The sequence below is a fragment of the Dendrobates tinctorius genome, unplaced genomic scaffold (assembly GCF_039654945.1).
Source record: "Dendrobates tinctorius isolate UK_male_01 unplaced genomic scaffold, ASM3965494v1 ptg000038l, whole genome shotgun sequence".
NCBI lineage: Eukaryota > Metazoa > Chordata > Amphibia > Anura > Dendrobatidae > Dendrobates > Dendrobates tinctorius.
Window position 1 is genome coordinate 17738900 of NW_027361706.1, and position 15371 is coordinate 17754270.

Here is a 15371-nt window from a genome sequence, read left to right on the forward strand (position 1 = left end):
ACACATTTTCAGCATGAAAACGAACCACATATGCGCCCTATAGGAACATATGGGAATAGTTAGTGTACATTATAATTTTGTCCTGTACAGGAAAAATTGAATTCTTCATCTTTTTACAAGAAAACATCTGGGACCACACTGAACAGACTAAAAGAACTGTACACCCCAACATCCATAGCTCAGGGCAACAATTCGTCAACAGGAGCCATCCCTAACGACAAAGCTCTAGACACATCAATGACGGATCAGTGGAGAAGAAAAAAACGGCACTCATTACACAATCCACTGCTGTTCTATGTAATCATTGTGGGAGACGGGAGACAATACTCATCTTCAGATATTTCGGTGCCGCAACAAAAAGTTTATCCTGAACTAACCGTTACATATTGTTGAGAGCGTTATCGAAATGTACTTAACGCAATGTATCATCCTCATTGGTCTGTCTACCTTGGCTGCAGAAGTGATGTCTTGTATATCTCCCTGCAGCCAATCACTGGCCTCCAGGGCTGTGGAGTCGGAGTCCATTTTGGTGGAATCGGAGTTATGGAAATTGAGGAGTTGGTGTCGGAGGTTTGGCTGATGGACTCCACAGCGCTGCCAGGGGCTGTGGAGTCGTAGTCCATTTTGGTGGGGTCGGAGTCATGGAAATTGAGGAGTCGGTGTCGAAGGTTTGACTGACGGACTCCACATCGCTGCCAGGGCTGTGGGGTCGGAGTCGTGGAGTTGGAGTCGAAGTCTGTGTCATGGAAATGGAGGAGTCGGAGGTTTGGCTTACCAACTCCACAGCCCTGCTGGCCTCAACGGTATATGGCATGACAGTGCTGTGACCAGTGTTTGACTGCAGTGGTCACAGAGAATACTACTGCTGTAGCCAAGGTGAACAGAAGACCAGTGAGGGAGGCGCTAAATTGTGGGTACTGTATGGGTGAGTATACTGTAGATAGATTTTAGCTATATCACCAGCCTTAGTCAACTCTTTAAATACATCTTGGATAATTTTGATCTTTCCTAATAATCTGATTTTGTAAATATTAGAAGATGATTAATGGAGTTTCCAATGAAAAAAGAATTTAAAGGCATTGTCAAGGATTGGGAAAAAAAAAGGTCTGCTTTGTTGCAAAAACATCACTAGACTTGTTCAAAGTTTTGGAGTGGAATTAGGCTAAACTGCAATACCTCAAACACTGAGTAAAAGGGGATCTGTCAGCGGGATTTCACCTTCAAAACTATTTACATATGCATGCAGCTCTTCCCAAGACTAGTACAGCAATAGCTTTACATGACCAGTCCATTCCTATGGTACTCAGAAATTAGCGTTTGAATGGATGTCTGAATGAGGTTGAAGAGCTATTGTAGACATGAAGCCTCTGTCACTCCAGCTCTTCTCCCCGCCCGCTTATGTTTGACTTATAAGCTCCTTTGCCTGAAGTCACGCACCACTGAGGCTGTCAAGCTGGAGGAGGCAGTGTTGGGCACAGAATAGAGCTGGAGTGACAGAATCTTCAGACTTACTACATCTCTTCAGCCTCAATTGCATGTGAATTCAAAACACGGATTTCTCAGTAATGAAGAAACGGACTGGCCATGTAAAGGTATTGCTAGACTTGTCTTTGAAAGAGCTGCATACACATGTAAATGCAGATTTAATTTCAGCTGAAATACCAGATGCAACTCTTTGAAGGCCTAGTTTACATTTATACAGTGTTCTACAAAATACGGGAATCAAACAAAACCCTGGCAAAGCCATTCAGTATAATGAGACTGAAAAAGACACTTTGGACTTAGTTTGGCCTCTGTTCTGGCGAGGTCTGTCTTTTTTTAAGGAAGAGATGAAGAAGACTCATCATATTTGTAGGTGGACACAAAAGCGCAACACCACTTCTGGAACACAGGCCAAACGGAGTCCTAAGTGACTCAGGTTGCCCCATCACGCTGAGGTTGTCTCGATCCTGTTTTTCTCAGATTTAGATGGAAACCTCAAAGCATTGCTTAGCGGAAAGCACTGTACAAATGCTAGCCGTAACCTAAGAAGACCCACTTGAAGAGGTCATTTCAGATCTCAGCTAATATTATTTCACAAGAATACAAGGTCACCTTCGAGTCAAGAGGTATGTAACGCTTTGTGAAATCAATAGTTCTGTATGGCTAGGCTGCCCAAGAGCATCAGAGAAGTATGGTTTACAATGGCATGACACTGTATATCAAGATAAGACCATTTTTTTCACATTTCTTTTCAAGAAAGAGTAAATGTAAACTCGAGGAGAACTACACAAAAAGTTTAATCGGCCTCGTTATAAAGAGACATCCGGATCGTCGACTCTTGTTACATGTTAAGCCGAAATGGAAGCAGAGACAAAGCTTCTAAAAGATATCACGTATCAGGAAACAGTGATAAAAATGATCTAAAACTTTCATCAGGAAGAGAAAGAAACAACTGCAGATGAGGTAATAAGAGCATTGCACTTTTCACCCCTATTAGAACTGCAGGACAAGAAAGCCTTCCAGCCTTCACTAGCACCAACCTAAAAACGAGAAGCCAAAGATTCAATCTCCGCCATACTTGGGTAGCTGTACTGTACCAGAGTTCCCGTAGACTGCCGTATATACTTGAGTATAAGCCAAGCCGAGCCGAGTATAAGCCGACCCCCCTAATTTTGCCACAAAAAACTGGGAAAACTTATTGACTCGAGTATAAGCCTACGGTGGAAAATGCAGCAGCTACTGGTAAATTTCAAAAATAAAAATAGATACCAATAAAAGTAAAATGAATTGAGACATCAGTAGGTTAAATGTTTTTGAATAGCCATATTGAATCAGAAGCCCCATATAATGCTCCATACAGTTCATGATGGGCCCCATAAGATGCTCCATACAAAATACACCCCATATAATTCTGCACAAAGGTTAATCATAGTCCCATAAGATGCTCTCTAGACTAATATGCCCCATATGCTGCCCCATAAAGGCTATGGCCCCATAAAATGCTCCATAGATTATGCCCCCATAAGATGCTACATAGATTATGCCCCCATATGCTGCCCCCATAAGATGATCCACAGATTATGCCCCCATATGCTGCTCCATGGATTATACCCCCATATGCTGCTCCATTTATTATGCCCCATATGCTGCCCCCATAAGATGATCCACAGATTATGCCCCCATATGCTGCTCCATGGATTATACCCCCATATGCTGCTCCATTTATTATGCCCCATATGCTGCCCCCATAAGATGCTCCATACATTATGCCCCCATATGCTGCTCCATAGATTATGCCCCCATAAGATGCTCCATACATTATGCCCCCATATGCTGCTCCATACATTATGCCCCCATATGCTGCTCCATACATTATGCCCCCATATGCTGCTCCATACATTATGCCCCCATATGCTGCTCCATACATTATGCCCCCATATGCTACCCCCATAAGATGCTCCATATATCATGGCCCCATATGCTGCCCCCATAAAGGTTATGGCCCCATAAAATGCTCCATAGATTATGCCTCCATAAGATGCTACATAGATTATGCCCCCATAAGATGATCCATAGATTATGCCCCCATATGCTGCTCCATTTATTATGCCCCATATGCTGCCCCCATAAGATGCTCCATACATTATACCCTCATATGCTGCTCCATATATTATGCCCCCATATGCTGCTCCATATATTATGCCCCCATATGCTGCTCCATATATTATGCCCCCATATGCTGCTCCATACATTATTCCCCCATATGCTACCCCCATAAGATGCTCCATACATTATTCCCCCATATGCTGCTGCCGCTGCTGCAAATAAAAAAAATGATATACTCACCTCTCCGTCGCTGGGTGTCAGGTGCCGGTGTCGCTGTTGGCTCAGGAACCGGCACCTGAGACATTCACCTGTCCTACGCCCATCGCTGCTGCTCACCGCTATCTGCCACGTCATCTGTCAGTGACGTTCAGGCAGCAGAGGGCACGGCACGCACTATCCATGTCACCGCGCCCTCTGCTGTCTGAATATCACTGACAGAGGACACATCAGACAGCAGCAAGCAGCGATGGAGAAGGGGCAGGTGAATATAGCCTATACTTAACCAGTCCTGGCGCAGTCTCTGCAGCTCCGTTCTCCCACTGTCTAACTTCCTGCCTTCAGCAGTCACATGGTACCGCTCATTAAACTCATGAATAGGCACACATTCACGAGTTTAATGAGTGGTACCATGTGACCGCTGAAGGAAGGAATGGAGACCATGGAACAAGCAGGGGGGCAGCAGAGACCGCGCAAGGAGGGGTAAGTATGACCTGACACCCCCGCTCCCCCTCCGACCCCCTGGCGTATATGACTCGAATATAAGCTGAGAGGGGGACTTTCAGCCCCAAAAAATGGGTTGAAAATCTCGGCTTATATTCGAGTATATACGGTAATTGTTTTTGTTGAAACGTATAGGTTTCATCTATTCTAGTGGTTGGGACCAATGCTATGCTTAGTAAGCAAAAAACCGAAGGTCAAGAATACGCAACAATCTTCACAAAACGATAAGTACTCCATAATGGGGTTCGGCATCATGGAAAAAAAAATAAGAAATTACTGTATTACTGAAAAATATTTGTGGTTGTTAATGTTGCACATAAAAGATAGATTTCGCCTCCAACAATGTACTGTACATTAAACTATCCCATGGCCAAATTCAGGCCATATGTATGCTTTAGAACTTGGGCTAGAAACTGGAGGCCAAGTCATCAAGTGACCACTTCCTCTTGTGTTATTATCTATGCCTAAAACAATTACTATTAGCTTCCCCAATTCACAATGTGTTGGGGGTGGGAATAAAAAGCCTACCAGACACTTCTCACGATCCTCATCACCCAGCATCAGGGCTGGTGACAAAACCCAACATTTTTGGATTACGGTTTCATCAGACAAGAGGAGACCATTTGTCAGACCCTGAAGATCTATCCTTGGTCCTTTTCACTGGAATTAGATCAATCAACAAAAATCTGTTGCTTGTTTTAGCATCTGTTCATAGTTGAAAGAATTAAGTTGTATTGAATCCATTGGAAGATGGTCTGAACAGCACTTGACAGACCTCGCTGCCTTATAGAGTCTGGCAAGTAACTTTCTTTTGGTGGCCAGAATATTTCTTGCTGAGAAATATGTACTCATCAGTTTGCAGTATGCAAATTATTTTAGGGTGGTGAGAACATTAGATCAATGTTGGGTTGGCTAAACCTGCCATTTAAACTCTTAAAAAGGGGTTGTCCACTACTAGGACAACCCCTTCTTAAACTAAATGTTCAGCCCCAATAATAATAAAGCCTACACTCACCTCCTGTATCGGCTCTGTTCCCGCAGTGTTGGCACTCGCGATCCCAGGGCTGTGATGCGGTGGAATGACACGTGATGTCCGTCATCCAAACAGCGATGGCGTCACTGTCTCCACCTTCAGACAAACCGAACGTGAAGAGGAAGTTTGGGATCAGCTGCAACCCTGGCTTCCTGTTCAGTTTGTCCGATGGCGGAGACAGTGACACCAGCACTGATAGAACGCCGGCGTCACAACACCATCACAACCCCAGGCAGAGTACAGACAAAGGTGGAACGGCGCAGTCACGGGAAGTGAGTATACACTATCATTTTAATTGGGGCCGAACATTTAAGAAGGGGTTGTCCTACTAGTGGACAACCCCTTTATGGTCCATTTACACGGATCGATTGGCGGCACTAAAACACCGATCAATGGTTGTTTACATAGGCAGAATACGGTAAACAATGCACAATAAATGATCAGTAATGCATTATTCAGTGCCAATAGGCTGCCAATGTTCAAAGAATGGCAAGTAAAAGATCATTTTGTGCGCATAGGCTGCCATTGCTCTCTGCAGCACAGGAGAATGTGCTGTAGAGAACAACAAGTTAAAGGGAACCTGTCACCTGTTTTGGCTGCTATAAGGCTGTGTTCACACGTTGCGCTTTTTTCACGTTTTTACCAAATAAAATGCTTAAAAGAGGCTTCCCATTCATTTTAATGAATTCCGCACTTTGTGCATATTGATGCATTTTTTTCTGCAAAAAAACTGCATCGCGGAAAAAATGCAGCATGCTCATTAATTTCGCGGAAAATTCCACATTTCTTGCTATTTTCTGTGTGTCTGGGAACACGCGGAAAAAACGCACGTTTTTTGGCGTGGAAAAAAACGCAAGTTTTCTGGGAAGGAGTCCTGTTTTCATGCAGAAATTTTCTGCATACGTGTGCACATAGCCTAAGATGCAGCTGCTGCCTTTCAGGGCTTATCTACAGCATTCTATAATGCTGTAGATAAGCCTCTGGTCCAACCTGAAAGAGAAGAAAAATAGGTTTTATTACGCTCACCGGGGGGGGCGGTTCGATCCGATGGGTGTCGCAGGTCCGGGTCCAGCGCCTCCCATCTTTTTGTGACGCTGTCCTCCTGTCTGCTTCATCGCTCTCCGACATTGCGCTCCTGCGCAGGCGTACTTCTCTGCCCGCCCTGTTGAGGGCAGAGCAAATTCTTGCAGTGAGCAGGCGCTGTGCCTCTCTGACCTTTCCCGATGCCTGTGCACTGCAGTACTTTGCTCGGCCCTCAACAGGGCAGAGAAGTACGCCTGCGCAGGAGCTCGATGCCGGGGGAGCGATGAAGCAAGCAGGAGGGCGGCGTCGCAAGAAGATGGTAGGCGCCGGACCCAGGCCTGCAATACCCATCGGACTGGACCGCCCCCCAGGTCAGTGTAATAAAACCTATTTTTCAGGTCAGATCGGGGGTTTATCTTCAGCATTATAGAATGCTGTAGATAAGCCCTGAAATGCAGTGGTCGCATCATATAGCGGCTAAATCAGCAGACAGGTTCCCTTAAGCGAGTTTAAAAGATCATTTCACTCAACAAACAAGACTTTTGTTCATTCGTCGAGGTTATCAGCAGCCTGTTTAAACAGCACGATTATTGTAAAATGAGCGTTCCTAGGAATACTCATTCCCAATTATCGTGCAGTGTACAAACGTAGTGGTGAGAGAGGGGTTGAGCATGTTGGTTTTTAACATGCCCAATCTCCTTTTGTTGTTGTTTTGTTTGGGAATACAAGTCACCCTGCCTTACCCATACACAGGACTGCTCTGCACGACAGAGCGCTCCCATGTTCGCCACAAAAAAGCTGCTGCCAGACTCCTTGCTGAGAACGAGGATCAGCCTCTGAAATTCCAATGCCGAATACTTCTCTCCCCTTCAAATTTGTCGGGGAGAGTCAAGAAGCCATGCTACAGATTAAATGGTGAGCCAATCAAAGCCGAAATCAGCAGGTTTAAATGACTTATCTAATGTGTGTGGGGCCTGCATTTTTCCTACCTAAAAAAAGAAAAAAAAAAAAAAAAAAAGGTTTCGCCACGCCCGGGAACCTCACGGGTTAATGTTTTATGAACAATGAAAAACCGCACAAAATTACCTTGCACATCATGTCTGAGCAAACAGAGGTCACAGTACAGAGCCCACACCACCCCGGACCAAGAACACGGAATACTACACGCATTGTTTCTACAACATGTTTTCTAAGAAGACGCCGCACAACCTCGGGATTGTGGAAAATGTTAATGAACAGAAAGGTCATCGCAGTGCACATCTCCAATCACGGCTTTGCTCTGCACGCCAAACAACAAAATCCATTGTTTCAACACTTCATTACAATGCAATAAAAGTGATGAGCTGGTTCACCCCAGCAGTGTCCTCTCCTACCCTTGGCCCTCAGGGTTCGACCACCATTCACTCAGGTCATCTAGAGCTGTGGCCCTCCGGCTGCTGCGAAGCCACGGCAAAGTTGGTGGAGGTCATGCCGGGAATTGTAGTTTCTACTCCTGTAAACCCATCCATTTCGCAATTCCTCCTGCCGGTATTGCAAATAATGCTATAGTGCTGTAATTGTGCAGACGACGTTATATTAACTTTCAGAACATTTCCAGCCTGCAGGCGCTCGTCATTTACAGACAGGTTTCTACAAACTTCAAGAATGTGATCTGCAGGCCTCCTGCTCGGATGCTAAATTTATTCGTTGAACAGAGCATATTTCATGCCAGCAGAGAAGGCAAAAAATATTGCCATAACTAATTAGAACAAGCATTTCTCCCGCTTCCATCATAAACATGCAAGCTCTGTGGAGCATGCATGTTTACCTCAATAGGGAGAGATAGGAATAAGTCATTATCACAGCTACACTGTTGCGCGGTAAGGACCCTTAGGCCGGGGTCAGACTTGCGACAAACTCGTACGTCAATACCCGGCACTCGGATCGGAGCGTTCAGCTACATAGAAATAGATGCAGCTGAACGCTCCGAACCGAGTGCCGGGTATTGACGTGCGAGACTCATCCAAGTTTCTCGCAAGTCTGACCCCGGCCTTACTCCTAGGATCATGGGCCAATTCTGATGAAATTAGTGGGTTACACCTTGCACATTATTTTTATGGTCAACTTTAATGGCCGACTCTACACATAGTTGAATAGGGTTAGTGGTGTCTGACTGGGCGCTTAACACTACAGAACTAAAATTTTGATATGGACTGAACATTTTATCAACATTATTTATTTTACTCGCTTATATTGTGCCAATAATTTCCTGGCACTTTACAGATATCATCACTGTCCCCATTGGGGCTCACAATCTAAAATCCATATCAGGAGGTCTTTGGCAATTGGGAGGAAAACCATGCAAACATGGGGAGAACATCCAAACTCCTTGCAGATGTTGGTGGGATTTGAACCCAGGACCCCAGCAATGCAACATTACAGTGTTAATCAATGAGCCACCATGCTCCCCCCTTGGAAGCCTATTGAAAAAAAAAAAAAAAGTCCCATTGCTTATCCTCATGTCGGCACTTGAGGGTCAACCATTTTGGTTCCTACGCGACATTAGAAATGTGGCGTGTTTGAATTGATGTTTGACTTTGGCCGACAAAGGCAAAAAGATGACAAAGAGGACCCCCCAACCTTTTAGAAAATTCTAAATATACCTTTTTGAGGGAGTACGAATGGACGAGAGTACCTGGAAGATATCTATGCATGTAAACAGGAGGACAAACTAGCTCCATACAGATGTGGCCTTCGATTGAATTTACACCTAGGACCCAAGTTCGGAGAAGTAACAGGGCTTGATGAGTATAAAGCCCTATCTCTCAGCACTCAATGGAGATCATCAATAATTATCCACTTCGCCATATTACCATAAAGGTAAGTAAAGACACTCGAAGTGGTCTTACTGAAGCGAGACATTTGCCAGGAGGATAAACGTTGACCGACAATGTCCGGTGGGATTCCAGACTTTCCGGCAATCACAAACTATAATTAGGGAAACCAGAAAGTGCAACGCTCAGCGATCCATAGCTACAAGTCTTCCATTACAAACGTCATATTAACCTGACTCACAATCTGCCTTCCACCAACACTCAGCCACCAATAACTATACACCGAGGAGGAGAGCAGGGGAGAAAAAAGACCAACAATCTGAATTTCCTTGAAAAACAAGTTACAGAGGTTGTGCTTCAGCGTCTTCCTCCTCCTCACGGCTCGAATGTCTGCCATGTGACACCAGGCGGGGAGCGGCCTCTTCCAGCGCTCTCTAGTCAGGCACAGCTTTTTATTCTTTTCTTGGTGATGCTACTATGTCGGAGGAACAAGATATAATAATGGCAACGAAAGGCACAAAAGGAGTCCGAAAACTGAAGTGTAAAGATTCTCCTATAAGAGGTACAAAGCAAAGAAAGATCTTCAAAAATATGGGCCACAAATGATCCTTCAAATATATCCGAGTGCTACTTTGCCATCCATTGTGCATAACGTTCACATATACCAGTCATATTTGAAACATTTTTGACAACTTTGGGCATTAGCCACCATTTATGAAACAGAAGATATAATTACTGAATTCTAGGGGTCTGACCTGTGGGATCCCAAGAAAGTGTCTCGAGAACTTGGGAACCAAACTCTGCAGAGGCCCATCTTGAATGGAGAATAGGTGAGCATACTCTAACTCCACTCCATTCATCGGAAATGGGATTTCTGAAAATAGCCAAGCGCTGCACTTTGCTTTCTCTGGTAGTCCCATAAACCATCAATGGAACAGAGGGTCAATTACTTGCTCTGTCCAAGATGGAGGTTCTGCAGAACCCAGTTCCTGAGCTTAGTTCTTGGGATTGCGGTGAGTCTCAAAGGTCAGACCCTCAGCAGTCAGTGAGCTACTATAACTTATTATGGAAAGAATCCATTAAAGCACCACTCCGGCATTTGGCTGTTTTTTGGGCATTTCACTCCTGGAAGGGTATCAGTCATGCATGTTGTCTGCAGGTAGTAAAATATTCACCAGCCACATCTTCTCCTGTGATCTGCGCCATTCCGGTCCCGCTTCCTCAGGATGTATCATGCTGGATCGCTCCAGTGTTTACTGGGCGAGCCAGAAGTCTCAATGTAAGTCTATAAGACAAAACAAGGTTCTGACTTCCGATCAGTCAGGAGCTGCGATCACAAGATGGGACCAGAGCGGTGCTGGGAATAGCTGAAGACTGTGGCTGATAAGCAATAAAAAGGGCAGGGAACAGACATTAGTGATACCATTCCGGTGGTTGACTTGTAAAAAAAAATATCACTCGCAAGGATAAAAGTTTCAATGTGTTTTACTCTGCCATACAACTTCATGAGAATATTGTTTCTAAACACAAGTTATTTCTAAGTTTTCAAAAAACACAAAAATTACAATGTAAAAACAAACATACATAAGCGGAGTGGTGCTTTAAGTAAAAAAAAAGTTGAGCTGCCGCATTAGATTCTATGGAAAAGGGTGGTGGTCTTTCTCTAGAGATAAACAGCCATCCCCCCCTCTAATCTCAGACACAAAGTAGATCTTATAGCCCAGTTCACACAAGCATATAATGGCGGCATGAATGATTTGGAAATCCTTCCGCTCCACCCCCCCCCCCCCCCCCCCCATCAGTCAGGATCTCGATCCATTCCTTGGATCTGCAGAGCTGTGCTCACAATTCTGCAGGCTTCAGAGCAGAAATCTTCTTTGCCTTATAGCGTCTGGGATATTGTCAAAAACAGAAAAAAAATATCAATCTACATGTACGAAATAAAAAAAATTACCTAAACTATTAGTTAAGAATCTGGTAATCAGAGCCCTCTTATCCCCCTCCCAATGGCAGAACAATGAATGCAGCTCTGAACAATAATAAAGACTACTGTAATACTCCGGATCAGAGCCAAATAAGTAAAGCAATGGGTTTTCGAGCTTATTTAAAGGTTTTATAAAAATAAAAAGTAAAAAATAGTGCTCAAAAGGTCCATACAACTCTCTAAAAGGTGACGAAGCAATACTAAAAATTACCCATCACACATTCTGTTTCTATGCATTACACCATTACGGCGTGAACCGTATACTACAAAAGTGGATTAATTAGGTTTTACTGTAAGGCCAAGAACCGACATGAGGAAGTTTTAAAACTTCAGAAGAAGTCTTTAAAAAGTTTTTCAGAGCCCTACCTAGCCACCCCCTCCTCTTCGAGAGGGGCCGGTCAGTGGGGCACATGGGGAGCTCTGCTTCCTGTTCGAGAAGTGCAAGGAATGCACAAGGTTTGCAGAATTTCCCCCGGCTGCATTGTTTACATTTGTGGAATGTGAAGAAACAGCGCAGGGAACGCAGAACATTCCAGAATGGCGGGAAGAAGAAAAAATAAATAATTTAAAACCTGACTTATTACACTACATCCCACATTTCGAGTGCACCCAAAGTTTATATAAAAACTTCTAGAAAGACAATACTTCGAGATACTTTGGACTGGATCGGTGCATTAGAAAGTTTGGAGACCTACTCGAAAATGTCAAACGTCACCTTATCGAGGGTTATGAAGGAGACTTTGGGATTTCCTTCTGTATCATCGACGCAATAAACTGGAACAATAGAGGACGATGTACAAAATTATGTGATAAGAAAAAAAAAAAAGTTCCAACGTACGTCAAATACAAGAACCCTCTGTATAAAAGCCCACCGGCCGCTAGCCCGCATTGTATCCCCTCCATTACGGATCTTTTGTCCACTGTGAGAAAAAGTTGAGAGGACAGAAAGACTATGTAAGTGTAGAAATCCAAGCTCTGTTTGCATATGGTCACAGCATGACGAGCAGACTGCCAAACTCACTGAAGCCTGTCTTGTATCCCCCCACCCTCAGTACCAGGCCATTCCCCAGCTCCATTGCTGCACGTACAGCTAAAACTTAACTATTTCCACAACATTAAAAAGAAAAAAAAAAAAAAAAAAAAACTTTTAATGCGCTCAATTGAAACCTTGTGCTAAAACAAAATACCACTTTGAAACCTAAAAGGAATCTTTAAAAGTTATTAAAAAAAAAAAAAAAAAAAAAAAAAAAGTATAAATTATTAAATCTATGGGATTCAAAATATCATTTATAATCTATAGTCTAAAAAATATTTCACTATTAAAAGCATAAAATGTATACTTCTGGTTCTTGCTTAATTTTTACATGCAATCCAGTTTAAAAGAAAAAAAAAAAAAAAAAACACACACAACCTAAAACTAGCACAAAAGAAACTAGTTCCTAAAAGTTACGCTTAAAGTATCTTTAAAATTAAAGAAAAAAAATTTCCATACATTTTGAACTATACCATTATCCCATATAGTTAATAACTAGAGGTAAAGCACAACTTGAGGCAACAACAACAAAAAAAAAAAAAAAAAAAATATATATATATATATATATATATATATATATATATATATATATATATATATTATACGGTATCTATATCTCTCTCTCTATATATATATATATATATATATATATATATATATATATATATATATATATATACATACACACACACACACACACACACATATACACACGCACAAACTAAATCCAACGTAACAGAAAAAGAGGGTAAAAATCGCAAAAAAAAAAAAAAAAAAGCAAATTCGGAGAGTTATTTAAAAATAGTAGTCTGGCATAATGTACTACTTTCCACAAGGGACTTGTGTGTAGGACACATCCTTCAATGGCAGATCTGGACAGGAAGTAGGACAGTAGACAAAGGGGGGATTGTGTTCAGTGTTGTGATGTGACCTCTAATGTTATGGAAGAGAAAAAAAAAAAAAAGCATTGCACACACACAATGTATATGTGCTGATTGTTTGGTAAATACCAGTAGAATGGGAGTATGCTGAACAAAAATAAAAAAATAAAAATAAAAAAAAAATAAATAGCTAAATGTAACAAATGGAAAAAATAAATATCATGTAACTGGTTTGAAGCATCCACTCTCATACATGATACGTTTCCGAGTTAAAAAATATATATATATGTAGGAGTAATTCTTATATGATATAAATTCTGCATAGGTATACAAGACCAGTTAAAAGATAAGAAAATATTGAGAAAACAAAAAACAAAGTCAAGGACGCAAACTCCACGCTGAAAACTTTCCTAATAACGAAGTACAATGCAAATAAACAAACCAGTCGTGACGTGCTGCCCAGAGGTGAAAAATGAGAAAACTTCTGAAAAAACTGGTGGAAACAAGGGTTAGAGTTGCGGGTCAGGGCTACACTTAAGGGCTAGATTTACAGGTCGGGGTCAGCATTTACCTTCATAGCACAGAATGCCAAGATTGTTGTTCATCTTGTCCAGGTACTGGTAGTTCAACAGATCCATCTTCATAAACAGCATTTATTATTGGGTATGCAGGAAAGACCAGCTTTCTCGCTTCACCCACAAAAAAAAAAAAAAAACGACAAGCAGCAGTTTTCGGAACAGATCCCGGCTCTCCCTAAGATTTCACAAGACAGAAAGGCCCAGCCTCCAACAACAAAAGCAGAGAAAAGTACATGAAAAAAAATCAAAGCAAAATCCGTTTAGAGGAAGGGGTGACGACTCTGCCTTGGCAATACTAAAGGAGGGGTGTAGGGGGGTCCTTGGTTAAACCAGACCGTGGTTACTTTCTGCAGGTTGTAGAAGAAAAGAAAAAGAAAGAAGAAAAAAAAAATAGTGCTGAAGACAAAGCCAGTCAGTTCTCACAGCCCCGCTGCAAGTTCACTGCTCTGACACGCAGCCTATGCCTGGTATGACTCCAATGTAAGTCAGCTTCCTCTCTCCCCAACAGCCTGGGAGGAGGGAGCATGCTCAGTGATTCCCTGGAGTGGCTCACATGTCAGGGATATTTTCAGCAGAAGATCAGCCTCCTCCAAATGCTCAAGAGTGTTTGTAAGAGGAGACTGTGTCAAAGCAAGAGAGTGACATAAAGCAGTGCCGGAGCCCCCTCCCCCAGGTCAGACCCAGGTATATACAAATGGAAGGGATTACTGCAACCTGTCCAACAAAATACACCAGATTTCTACTGCAAGTCATCGAGATCTATAGAGTCACTCATTTTTTTTTTTTTAAATATCTTGTACAAGACAAAAAAAAATTGTCATACACCATTAGAGCAACACTAAGGCTACAAGCGGGGGCCTTTAACGATCCTCACCTACCACATATACACCAGGACACTATGCCATCTGCCCACAAACACTTTAGGAAAGATTACCGATTACACAGCGCCATTGTATTGCCCAGTGGTTTACAGACATTATTGTTGTCCCCATTGGGGTTCACAATTTAAAAGTCCTGCCTTTGGGGTGTGGAAGGAAAGCAGAGAACCCGGAAGGAAACCCTCGCAAACATGGGGAGAACATACAAACTCTTTGCAGTTGTTGTTCTTGGTGGGATTTGACCCCCGGAGCTGCAAAGCAACAATGTTAACTAATGAGCCACTGTAAGGGTTAATCATAGTTTACTGTATTGTTGGAAATTTGTGATTTAATATATGATCTGGCCAGTAGTGGGCAGCTGTGAGAGGCCGGAGTTGGAGCGTGGGTTTTTTTGTCGGTTTGTAGCCAGTTTGAGGAGTCTCCGGGTGGAAGTGAAGCTACAGATCATTGGAGAAAGTCTAGATATGGCAGTGTGACTGTTGTCGGCGACTTCAGGACGCATTGTTGGACTTGACATGAGGCAACCATGTGAGGACAATCAAGTACACAGCATCTTGGGCTAGACCACGTGAGGCCCTAACTCTAAGCATTTAGGGAAGCCCTGCGTTAGGAAAGATCTCATTCCTTAAGATCTTCAAGACGGCGTTTCTATCGCTTAGGACTAACAGAAACCCTGTGTTGGAGAGATCGGCATTCCCTAAAAGCTTAAAAGCGAACCTGTCAGCACTTTTGGCCGCTATAAGATGCGGCCACTGCCTTTCAGGGTTTATCTACAGCATTATATAAAGCTCTAGATAAGCCCCCGATCCAACCTGCAAGATAAGAAAAATAAGTTCTATT

The 15371-nt window shown here is 42.8% G+C and overlaps 1 protein-coding gene across 4 annotated transcripts in view; it reads right to left on the bottom strand.

Moving 5' to 3' along the window:
* Positions 1 to 15371, bottom strand: part of VGLL4 (vestigial like family member 4) — an 85545-nt gene that overhangs the window by 31597 nt on the left and 38577 nt on the right. The window contains exon 1 of one of the 4 annotated variants that reach the window (XM_073574242.1): positions 13647 to 14370. The exons of the other annotated variants lie outside the window; for them this stretch is intronic. Coding sequence (XP_073430343.1) covers positions 13647 to 13728 — 82 coding nt within the window. The 5' untranslated portion in view covers positions 13729 to 14370. Of the gene's footprint in view, positions 1 to 13646; positions 14371 to 15371 lie in introns of those variants that run through there. 4 annotated transcript variants of the gene reach the window in all.